The 11219-nt window shown below is 55.5% G+C and overlaps 5 protein-coding genes across 5 annotated transcripts; 4 read left to right on the forward strand and 1 right to left on the reverse strand.

The window, feature by feature from the left end:
- Positions 1 to 215: 215 nt before the first annotated feature.
- Positions 216 to 1274, forward strand: CC84DRAFT_458574 (uncharacterized protein). Its single transcript, XM_018186357.1, has one exon. The coding sequence runs from the start codon at positions 465 to 467 to the stop codon at positions 969 to 971; it is 507 nt and encodes a 168-aa protein (XP_018040334.1). The 5' UTR covers positions 216 to 464; the 3' UTR covers positions 972 to 1274.
- Positions 1275 to 1635: 361 nt separating this feature from the next.
- On the forward strand, positions 1636 to 2289 carry CC84DRAFT_1213345 (pathogenesis-related protein 1a; the record flags this gene model as incomplete). The annotated part of the gene is made up of 3 exons (XM_018182524.1): positions 1636 to 1804; positions 1942 to 2076; positions 2165 to 2289. 3 exons carry the CDS (start codon positions 1636 to 1638, stop codon positions 2287 to 2289), a joined length of 429 nt encoding a protein of 142 aa, XP_018040335.1.
- A 116-nt stretch (positions 2290 to 2405) lies between these two features.
- On the reverse strand, positions 2406 to 6136 carry CC84DRAFT_1160993 (DNA damage-binding protein 1). The gene is made up of 3 exons (XM_018177631.1): positions 5967 to 6136; positions 2959 to 5917; positions 2406 to 2906 (listed from the first exon to the last, which is right to left on the reverse strand). The coding sequence occupies exons 1-3, from the start codon at positions 6059 to 6061 to the stop codon at positions 2607 to 2609; spliced, it is 3354 nt and encodes a 1117-aa protein (XP_018040336.1). The 5' UTR covers positions 6062 to 6136; the 3' UTR covers positions 2406 to 2606.
- A 251-nt stretch (positions 6137 to 6387) lies between these two features.
- Positions 6388 to 7529, forward strand: CC84DRAFT_1213347 (uncharacterized protein; the record flags this gene model as incomplete). The annotated part of the gene is made up of 3 exons (XM_018182525.1): positions 6388 to 6895; positions 6946 to 7205; positions 7266 to 7529. The coding sequence occupies 3 exons, from the start codon at positions 6388 to 6390 to the stop codon at positions 7527 to 7529; spliced, it is 1032 nt and encodes a 343-aa protein (XP_018040337.1).
- A 1736-nt stretch (positions 7530 to 9265) lies between these two features.
- On the forward strand, positions 9266 to 10546 carry CC84DRAFT_1184145 (uncharacterized protein; the record flags this gene model as incomplete). Its single annotated transcript, XM_018180728.1, has 3 exons — positions 9266 to 9401; positions 9454 to 9608; positions 9809 to 10546. 3 exons carry the CDS (start codon positions 9266 to 9268, stop codon positions 10544 to 10546), a joined length of 1029 nt encoding a protein of 342 aa, XP_018040338.1.
- Positions 10547 to 11219: the final 673 nt, after the last annotated feature.

The raw sequence follows: 11219 nt of genomic DNA on the forward strand, positions 1-11219 counted from the left end.
TCCCGCATCGGAGTAGAGCTTTTCAACTCAGAGACTGAAATACGGATGCTACTAAGACTTTGGTCTAGTGCTGTATGCCTTCAGGAACATCTGCTCGCACAGACATCCTCCTAAGTTGTTCTCGCAACTCGGCCTCGGCTTCGGACAAGTTGCACATCGTGACAAATACACACCAAAGCTCAGACATCGTCACCATCGTTGAGCGGGTAATTTAGCCTGCCGTGCTAAAGTTCCACGTTAATGGTGTTGATTGGCGATGGGCGCGGATTGTTTACTACGTCATGGCGACTATATGCGCGTTCCAACGCGAACAGAGGCGCTTCTATAAACTTAAAACACGCTCGCCCCTTCCCGCATCCTCCTTCATACCCCAATCCATCGCTTTTCGATCAAATTGATCGTGCATCCTCCCTTCCGTCAAGTCACACCGCGCTCCGCCAAACCAACTCCATCGAACTGCAGCCATGTCCTCAGGCTTCACTGCTACGGGGCTCAACTACCCCCTCCTAGCCATCCCGGCCTACTACGTCTTCAGCGTCGTGCCCCACGCCTACGCCATGAGCATCCTCAAGTCCGCCGGCTACAAAGTCAACAACTCGAACCCTAAGGCTTCGCTGTCGCCCGCGAATGTCCAGGGCAAGGTGCCCGACGCCGTCTTCTCCGCCTACCAGCGCGCCGAGAACGCGCAGAACAACAACCTCGAGCAGCTCCCGCTCTTCGCGGCCGCGGTGCTTGCGTCCATCCTCGCCGAGCGTCTGTCGCCCAGCATCAAGATTGGCGGCACGGGTAGCCTCGATCCCACCGGCCTCGCGACGTTTATTGGTGCGTGGTTTGCGGTCAGGGCGGCATACAACGTGGCCTACATTCAGATCGCGGACCACTCCAAGAGCTTCATTAGGAGCGTCTTGTGGATGACGGGTAGTGGCCTTGCGATTTACCAGTTTTACAAGGCGGCCCAGGTTTTAGGTTAGGTGTGTGCGTGCGAGGAGTCATAGGCATGAGTGTATACTATATGGAAAAGAGGACATTGTCAGCGGTCCAAGTCTCGTTGAGACGGCGTTGTCCCTGCTGGGGAATCGGTTCCAGAGGACGGAGGAACTATATCTATCCTACATGTGTTGCTATGAATTCGATACGATACCACCAGGACAACATGGTATTCTGAGCTTCGTCGATGTCGACATGAAAGCTCTAGTGTCATTTCTAGGACTCAGAGCGCACTTACCATGACACAAAAGACACGACATGCGAGCTCCGCTTCACCTCTTCCACACACGCACTTGCCTCCATGGCACAGCACGTGATACTGTACACACAGCCGCATATCCCTCTTAAGGCCACACTCCGAGCCACGCTGGAGCACGCATAAGACGCGGCTGAACTACTACATCCCACCGTCTTACACCCACACCACCAGCATGATCAACAACGGGCCCAGCGCTGACATCTCAGCATCACCGCCACCTTCCACCCTCAGAAACCACATAAGAAAACGCCCAGCGTCAACCACATAAGTACCTCGCCGCACCGCGCCCACCTAGAGCACATCCTCTATCCATACCATCTTTCACACCCTTCACAAGCAGTACCACCAGTGCTACTTACTCCCCAGTCACGCATTCTACCGAGCCCGAAATGTCCGACATCAACGACGAGCAGCGCGAAGCCCTCACCGCGCACAACGATGCCCGCGCGCAGAAGAACGTGCAGCCGCTCACCTGGGACGGCAACCTCGCCAACGACGCGCAGGGCTACGCGCAAGTCCTCGCGGATACACAGGACTTCAAGCACTCGGGCGTGCAGGGTGCGTTTACCCCCCCAGCTCTTCCCCATTCCCTTTCACAGCTCTCTCCCCGGCGTGTGAGGTGAGACGAGACGACTTAGGCAGTCGACGGGGATGTGCGGCAGAGCGATGTGGAAGAGTGCTGAAACGCGCCGCAGGCCAAGGCGAGAACCTCTTCATGTCGTCCGGCGATGCGTCGCTCGCCGACGCGGTGCGCGCCTGGCTCGGCGAGGAGGCAAACTACCACGGGGAGAAGATCGGCGAGGGCGACTTCGCTGCTTGGGGGCACTACAGTGAGTCCGCCCTGCTCTACTCTGCTCTACTCTGCGCGTAGCACGATTGGGCTTCGGACGTAGCAAGGGTCAGCTGACGTGGCCGCAGCGCAGTGCATGTGGCATAATACGACGAACGTGGCGGTTGCGAAGGCAAGGAGCGGTGATGGGAGCACGTGGATTGTGGGGAGGTATTCGCCGCCGGGGAACTGGGGTGGGGAGACACCGTATTAGAGGTGGGCGGTGGGGGATTTAGAAGAGGCAGGATAGGCTGGGGGAATCTATCGATGTGTGGGGGGGGGGGGGGGGACGTTCGCGCTCGAGTTAAATGTGGTAGTCTTACTCGTTGCAATAGAGACTTTTTGTGAGGCCACCTAGATTCGTGGCTGGCTGTATGGGGCGGTGAGGAAGTCAGCATGGCCTGAGACGTCCATCTCGCATTTCGGATCTGCTGAGCGGCTGCTAACAGTAACGATGCGCTGACCATGAGCGCGAGCCGTGCTGAAAACTTCTTGAATGTCCTTGGATTGTTACAGTAAAGGTCACCTCACCTAATGTAGCCTCCTTAGCGCTTCTACCATCGTCTTCACCTCCTCCACGCCCACACCCAGTCCCTCAACAGCCTTCTTCTGCACCGCCTCGTCCACATCTAAGAATCTTTCTACGAACTCGCCATCGACAAACCGGAAGGGCTCCTCGCTCTCCCTGACTTGGTTCTTGAATGCGCGGTACTTGGCAAAGGGGACGTCGCCGAGAGCGTTGACGAGTTCTGCAAGGTTGGACTGTAGCGTCATTAGAAGGTTTTGATGGGTTGGCGCGATGAGGCCGAGGAGGTAGATGGAGCCTTCGACCTGCGATGGTGTTAGCGAGTGGAATGGGCAGCAGGAAAGAAAGGAGACTCACTGTTGCCATGAAAGCCTTCGGCACGACCACGGCATCTGGCGCGGTGGCTACATCTATGGGCCGTATCCTATTGACCATTTCACCAAGTTGCATCTCAGACGAGACATTCAGCCTTCTCTTGTCATCATCGGTGACGCCGTTCGGGTCGCGATACAGAATCGCGAGGTTGCCTTCCGCATCGCTCTCGACGTATGTGTTCTCCTCGACTTCGGCCACTGCAGTCGCCCATGTGGTTTGGAAGTGCCGCGCAACTTCGGTCAGCGTGTCTGAAAGACCCGCTTCACCGCGCGTGTATTGTACGACCACGAGCGACTTCATGAGGTCCGCGATGGCTATCAGCGACCCATTGACTGTAACGTCTATGGGTGCGGTTGAGCATCGGAAGGAGGCCAGCTTGACAAGCTCGGGACTGCTTTCCGTGCGGTACTCTACATCGTAGATGACGATGGTCTTTATCAGCGCAGCTACGATCTTGCCATGGCAGACAGCAAGACATCTACACCCACCCTTGACCGCCAGTTCGGTTATGAGCTTGAGCTGTCGATCAGCCGTGACTTCGAGTATGAGTATGCGGCCTCGCTCGGCGACGGCACCTTGGTCGTCCAAATATGCAGTACCGATAACGAAGCGCTCAGCGAGGTCGCCTGAGCCGTCGGGTAGCTCACAGCGGATGACTGACTCGACCAACTCTTCTTCCTTCAATGGCCACGTGTCCAACTCTTTGAATTGTATTTCGTCGACGAGTTTGAAATGACTAAGAAGTATCTCTTCGCCACCTTTGAGTAAGCGTTTTATGGTACCGAGACCAAATGCCTTGAGACTAGGCGAGTACGCTATCCGTCGTACAGTCTCGTCGACCTTTAGCGTCTGTACATGGGTTGTTCGTTCCGTATCAACAAGTGCGATGCGTAGATCGTCCGAATTGGCGATTGCGACGGAGTTGGGGTATGCTTCCGAGTCGAATGGGCAGACTGTGGTGGCCTTTTCGGCCGTGACGGCAGAGTAGACCAATCGTCCTTCTGAACTGTAAATCAAGGACGGATGCTCGCACGTAGCAAAGACATTGTAGAGTCCATTACCGCGCGGCAAAGCTCTGAAAGTTGCTTCCCGAGTCCCAAGTATTATGCTATTTCGCCCTGATAGTCTCTTCGCTGAGACGTCGAATGAGTACGTGACTACAGAGCCATCGGCCAACGCGGCGAAGAGTGTTGGTGGCTGCTCAGGGAAGATCTGTGCGAGTAGTATTGAGCGCGGTACTGATTCTTCTGAGACTTCAACGGTGACTTCAGGCTCTAACGACGTGAGCGAACACACTGAGAGCTGTGAATTTTTCCAGAAGCCTAAGAAGCATACTGAGCCAGTATTAGGTGTCAGTGCAACGCAAGCCACTTGACTCTCGATCCCAAAGGTCTTCTCCTTGATCACATTCAAACCGTTGTTGACATCCAATACAGCCACAGACACACCTCCCAGTGATACTAGGACGTGGCTGTCGTTCGCCGAAGCTGCCGTTATCGTTTGGCTGCTTGGTGGTAGCCACTCGGAGACGATCATTCCGCCGTCCAAATCGGTAATCCGGACGCGCCCAGCTGTGACTTGTATTACGCGACCTTGGGACACATTTGATGCGACCAGTGTTGTCTCGTCCAGTGACAGTCCGGCGAATTCTTCAACCTCTTCCACCTCACCTTGTGCGTCGAACTTGAATACTCGCGATTCATTCACAAACGTCACAAGTAGGGTATCAACAAAGTCGGCCGCACCACTGGACTTTATGCTGAAAAGATTAGAAATGTGTTCCATCTCGCCTAGCACTCCGAGATCTTCAAGGCCAACGCCACTCCGGACGCTTCGCAAGCTACCGTCCTGGTAAGCGCCACTGCCAGTTACAATCCTAGCTTGTCCGGAAGAGTATTCGTTTGTCTGGCCCGTTCCTGAACGATTGCCCATATCCATTACGGTAAAGTCTAAAATAGGGGCGATGTTGGAGAAGGTCTGTATAACCTCCATAGATTTTTCGGTGATGCGTATGACTTGCGAGTCTCCCTGATGGGAGCCCACGAAGACATGACCAGCGTCGAGGTAGACAAGTGTTGATGCTCGCGAAGTCTGTCCAATGACGTCGATCTTCCAGGATTGCACCTTGGTCTTTTCGTCCAGCTCTAGCATGAAGAGGTATAGACGGCCATAGTCGTCAGCAAAGAGGAAACGTTGGGTGTCGATCTGCGTCCACGCTACGAAGATGGTTGCCTCGTCGAGCGGCTGTCTGTCGAGCTCTCCAGTCTCCTCGTCGTAGTAACCAATCGAGGTCTCGCCGATTATTATGAGGCCGTGGGTAGGTGCTTCGACGGGGATGAGATGGCTGGCGCCGACCTCAATTTCGCCGCGGTATGGCTCTGCATCCTCCAGGTCCACAGTATCGCCTCCTTCGAACCTCAGCTCACGAACCTTGAGCTTGACGGTGGAATGTGTGTCTTCGTATAGCAACGCCAGCTTTGCCTTGTCGTCTGCACTCCGCGGGCGCAGGAAGGCCGAGGAACGAACAAACATCTCGGACAACCGGCATGCCTGGGGCTCGCCCAGATGTGCAATGTCGGGCTCTTGCTTCCTCTTCTTCCCTCTTTGGACGAGGGGGATGACTGTGATTATGCCCTCGTAGACCTCGACCGTCATGAAGCGGCCGGTAGGGTCGACATGGCACCGCTCTCCGGTCTGCGACTCTCTGGCTGCATTGTCTGCGACGCTTTCAAACGTCTTCTCCGTCTGGACTTGCTTTCTGTCCGGGTTCCATGACAGCGTGAAGTACATGAAGCGGTCTGTTCCGACAAAGAGGTGGTCGGTGGGCGAGAGCGCAGGCCGGAGCTTCTGGAGCATGGTGACCTTGCCGTAGATGGCCTTGGAAAGCTGCAGCGACAGGCCCTCGGCACTGTGTGTGTAGAACTCGAGGCGGTTCGCCTTCCTGTGATTGCGGTCAGTTCGCTGTCGCAGGCTGTCGTCATGCATCTTACGCGACCACCAGCGTGTCTTCGCCGTGAGCGAGAAAGCTGAGCTTGAGGGCATGGCGGATGCTGCTGGGCCGGTGGATGGGTGCAACGTAGGCCATGCTGGCGGGAGGAGCAAGGTGCAGCTCCGCGACGCAGTTTCCGGGGCACAGCGAGCTTCTTGGGCGGCGGGATTTGGCAGCGAGGCTCGGAGGTACGTGCTGCTCTAACGCCGTCATGGAGAGGCCCGGCTAGCGCGGCGGCGCGTGGTGGACGCGCGGGGCAGCGTTGGCTGCTAAAATGTCGCTCGCAGCTTTTTGGCCCAGGCAGGCCGCCGTCGCTCACCAGCCCACGCAGCACGACTCTGCGCCGCCATGGCTCGTAAGACGCCCGCTGATGCTGCCGCCCGTCCCCTCTGCTAACCACCGCCGCCCGCGCAGCCGCCGCCATGGACGACGCCGACCCGGTCATCGCCGAGTACGACGTCTTCATCACCCCCGAGATGGAGCAGCAGCTCTACGTGCTGCAGTACCTCAACCGCCGCCCCAACCAGCCCTTCGTCAAGAGCGAGGGCGCCGTGCCCTCCGAGGTGCGCGTCAAGGAGCAGTCGGGCTTCATCGAGGTCGACGTGGCCCTGCCCATGAAGACAAACTTCAACAGGCAAGCCGGCGTGCGCTGGGGAGAGGCCATGCGCAAGACGAAGCAGTTCGGCCAGAAGGCATACGGCATTGCCTCCGGCTTCGAGCGCGCCATGCCTCGCGCCGCCAGACCAGGTGCCGCCGCCGAGGGAGGCGTGCAGCCCGCGCTGGACGACAACGCCAACGAGGACGAGTACGTGGCCAACTTCGAGGATGCGAACGAGAAGGGCCATGTGCTCAACACCCAGACTTATGGCGGACAGCTGGTCAAGGAGGACGGCAAGGGCCCCACGTACATGCTGGGAACCTTCAAGAAGAGTTCGTTCGCTCCGTTGCAGTGTGTCGACGAGCATGCTAACCCCCGCCAGACCAGCTCCATCTCACCCGCCTCAACGGCCTCGTACAGCTGCGGACACAGTTCCACCATCTCGACGCTGTAAGCCAGCTTGAGGCCGCCCAACGCCGACGGGAGAAGGAGTCGCAGGACGGCGCAAAGCCCACCGAGCCCAAGGCCTTCATGCCCACAGTCAAGAAAGCTGGCGGCGACACGGCGGCCGAGATCACACAGGCTTTCATGAAATCCGCCAATGCTGAGAAGTGGAACAAACTGATCTATCACTACGAAGACGTAACGACACCCCTCCAGCTATTCGGCGAATGTAGCAGCCAAAGCTGACACTCCTGACAGGCCGATGCTTCCTACGCAGCTTTTGAGGAGCGTTTGTTCCTGGCAGATACTAAGGATGCTCCGAAACTGCACTCCAGCATGTCTGACGACCAGTATCTCGAAGCCATTAGCGCACCCTCGGGCGGCAAGGGTGCCAAAAAGAAGTCCCACAAGCGGCACGACATAGTCGATATCTCGGACGAGTCAGACGACGATGTCGAGACGAAACGGGCCAAGGCGGAAGCTCCAGCGGATACTGAAGTCCCTGAACATGCTGCTCCCTGAGGGAATGGTAGATTCTTCAGCAAACCACATGAAACCCACCCGCAAGTACCAAGCATGGTTCTGCGAGTAAAAGAGACGAATGGACGAGCACACAACGTGCCCAATGTCGGCCCCCGCTCTTGAGCGGCGTACAACCGCTACCGGTACGAGCCTAAGGGCAACGTGGCCAAGCAGGATCTCCCAGCCTTGGTAGAAGTGGTCAAATGGCTTTGTCACAAACCAAGAAGGGAGGAGGGATGTGGTGAGATGCGATCGTCGCAGCGGAAAGCCCCGCGCCAATGCTTTCGAGACACCGCATGAGCGGTTCAGCACTATCGAGCCCAGGACTTTCTATACTACTTCAAATATAACAGCAGAGCTTCCTGAACCTGGTTGCCGTTCCGCTCACTCCACTTTCAATGTCATCTGGTGACTTCGAGATCCATAGATTGCCGTGTCTCCCATCTGGATCACCCGTGGAATCCACATAGTGAATGTCAGCGAGTGTAGACAGCTCGTTGAGCCGTCCTTTGGCGTTTCCATTAGCTTTAAATAGTCTTCAATAGTCTGATCCAGCGGGCCTCTTTGGCTGTGACCAACTAGACAAACCCCTCCTCCTTCATTGCAGGGTGCCACTATTAGTGAACTTGCGTTCCAAGCGATTGGGAGAGTGCGGGAACAAAGTTCCTCTGGAGCACGCCATCTCTACCCAGGAATCACAATTTACTAGAACTCATCGACATGGTGAACGCAACTCGTATTGCCACGGCGGCCGTGGGTGCTGGCAACATCGCCGGCAACATTGCCCGACAGGCCACAATATGCCCTGCCCACTTGGCACATATGGTCTTTAATGCTCAAGACGCCCACAAATACTAGAACATGACAGGACTAGCCCTTCGAACGCGGCAGCGTTCAAAGTCGAATGCTCCACCGACTTCTTTGGCAGTGACTTCTAAGCCGACCAGGTATCCAACATCCCTATCCAACATCCCACATAATTGTGCTATGTAAAGTAGCTATATAGCGACCTCGTATGTGACGAGCACGAAGAGGTATTATCTGAAGAGTAGCTTGAGGCTCGGGTTGTATAATCCGAATGTGACTGGTAAGTCGAGCGATGGGGGTGTGGATGGGTAGGAGCTAAACTGTTGTAGGCGCCCAGATTCGACCTGAAACTAACGGATGAAAGGAGACTTGACTACATGTCTGAAGAGGGTGGGTAGATCGTCAGGGTAGATTTGGTGGTTCTGTGTCCCTTTCTGCACCCATGGTATGTGAGAGGTACACTTGAGTCGTAACCTATTGTGAAGGCTAAGCTATGAAACATATCATCTAACACTACTTGGTGCCAAACTTCGTGACTTGTTTCGAACGTGAAGTCTGATGACTGAGAGTGTTGGCAGATTGACATACGGCTCCCAAACGGGAAAGGCTGGGCGCACCACGTGACCCACGAGCCGGCTACTTCGACGGAAAAACTTTCCCATTCCTTTGAACACTTCAACCCAACCATCACTCGCAGAACTGCGACTGGAGGCTTGTGGCTGATCCACATCATCCGAAACCATGCTTACCCCAAGTATGGCACAGCCGGTCAGCGTTGTCCCGCTGCCGGGCTACCGCAAGCAGCGTCTTGAGGCGGCTCTATTCCACGACCTCGGTTGAGCGCGGAGTTCGTTCTAGCTGCACCGCGCAGGAACACCCATCCCACGAATCACCTCCACAACGCAGCGCGTTATACCAGCACACACACAATGAGGACGGTATCAGCGATAGCTTCACCTCTGAGGAGGAATGCACCGGTTGCGGCTCGACAGGCGTCGCGAAGATGCTTCTCTAGCACACGCAATGTCCAGGCGAACTGGGGCTTCATTGGTCTTGGACGTATGGGTAAGTCGGACGCCGCTCACATGACTTGGAGCTTAGGCTGACATACCTTCAGGCTTTGCCATGGCTAAGAACCTGCGAGCGAAGATCCCCGCCGAAGATACCTTGTTTGTCCAAGATGTCAACACCGCAGCGTCGAAGAAGTTTCTCGAAGAGAACCCTACTGGCGTTCGCATAGCGGACAACGTGCGAGAGGTTGCTGAGAAAGCAGTACGTATATCTCTCCGCCATACACCTTGTCTTGCATGATGAAAAACAAAAATTTTCCTTTAATACCTATGATCTAAGTTGGGGGTCACTCCGGTGGCTTTCTATTCTGATTAACAACTTCAGCCAATCCTCTGATGCATTTGCCTACTCAATAATTTTAAACGATGTCACAATGTTGTAATCATACTAACTCGGCAAAGGAAACCATCATAACATGTTTGCCTGAACCGCAACATGTCTCAAGTGTCTACAAACAGATGCTTGAGCCGGCGACCCTGCTGACGGAGGGTACCACCAACCAGCCACGACTGTTCATCGATACCTCTACTATCGATCCGACGACCTCTGGCCAAGTTGCTGATGCTGCGCACTCCTCTGGTCAGGGCGTGTTCATTGACGCTCCCATGTCTGGCGGTGTTGTCGGTGCTCAAGCAGGCACCCTGACCTTCATGATTGGTGCTGCTCCGGATGCTGTTGAGCGTGCCACCGCTGTTCTCTCCTTGATCGGTCGTCGAGTTCTCCATTTGGGCGAACAAGGCGCTGGTCTCAAGGGCAAGCTTGCAAACAACTACCTCCTGGCCTTGAACAACGTCGCTACCGCTGAAGCTATGAACATGGGTATTCAGTGGGGTCTGGACCCGAAGGCGTTGGCAGGTATGATCAATATCAGCACCGGTAAGTGCTGGCCTAGTGAGGTCAACAATCCTGTTCCAGGTGTCATCGAGGGCTCGCCGGCTAGCAGAGGCTACGAGGGCGGGTTTGGGGTTGCGCTGGCCAACAAGGATCTTAAGCTGGCTTTGAAAGCGGCGAAAGATGCAAACATCAAGCTGGCACTTGGGGACACCGCGAAGGCACTGTACGACGAGGTCGAGAAGGTGGAGAATTGCAAGGGAAAGGACTTCTCGGTCGTGTATAGGTATCTGGGTGGAAAAGAGTAGTCTCAAAATCAGACCGAATTTCTCGCCACTGAACGTTTCTGTGTACCCTTGGTGATGAAGTATGTACTCACTCCAGCCGATGCAAATACCATGACCTCGTTGTACAACCCCTTTTTTTTCCGCACATATAAATTCACGCAAACAAGACTAAAATTCGTTTTCAAAATGTATTGTGGACAGATTTTCAGTGAGCAATCGTGGTTGCACTCCAAGACAACTAGCAAGATGGGGGCCGTGAGCGTTAGGCGCCCCAGACTAGGCAACACCTCGCCCGACGGCACGGCACGCCGTCGCCTACGACATCCCCAAAGGCAGGTCGCCCTTTTCACTGGAGAGGGCGCAATGACTTTGTCCGCCCTCCAGACGGGTGGTGTTTGCACCTCCGTCAACGCCCATCCACATTAATCTGTGGCGCAGCCTCTTAAACCTGAGTCTTGACCCTTGCCCATTCTCAAATTCGCAGTCATACCACGGTTCACGCCCTCCACCCGCAAAGTTTATAATAACCTCTGCAGCCATGGGTTCTGGCATTCATCCCACACCCAGGAAAGACTTAGCTCAGCCTTCTGAGATTGAAAGGTCACTATCACCAGAGTTGTGCCCCGAGAGGATAACGGCAACCAAGCTCCCGATACTCTCGGTTGAGATGGAGTCAGTCCCAATACCGTCTCAA

The sequence above is a fragment of the Paraphaeosphaeria sporulosa genome, assembly GCF_001642045.1.
Source record: "Paraphaeosphaeria sporulosa strain AP3s5-JAC2a unplaced genomic scaffold CC84scaffold_2, whole genome shotgun sequence".
Taxonomy (NCBI): Eukaryota; Fungi; Ascomycota; class Dothideomycetes; order Pleosporales; family Didymosphaeriaceae; genus Paraphaeosphaeria; species Paraphaeosphaeria sporulosa.

Bases quoted from the DNA above. Each gene is read 5' to 3' on its own strand.
- CC84DRAFT_458574 (XM_018186357.1), top strand. From the start codon at position 465: ATGTCCTCAGGCTTCACTGCTACGGGGCTCAACTACCCCCTCCTAGCC.
- CC84DRAFT_1160993 (XM_018177631.1), bottom strand. From the start codon at position 6,061: ATGGCCTACGTTGCACCCATCCACCGGCCCAGCAGCATCCGCCATGCC. The intron at 5,918-5,966 runs GTAAGATGCATG...CCGCAATCACAG, and splicing joins GAAGACACGCTGGTGGTCGC to GAAGGCGAACCGCCTCGAGT. The intron at 2,907-2,958 runs GTGAGTCTCCTT...ACACCATCGCAG, and splicing joins CGAAGGCTTTCATGGCAACA to GTCGAAGGCTCCATCTACCT.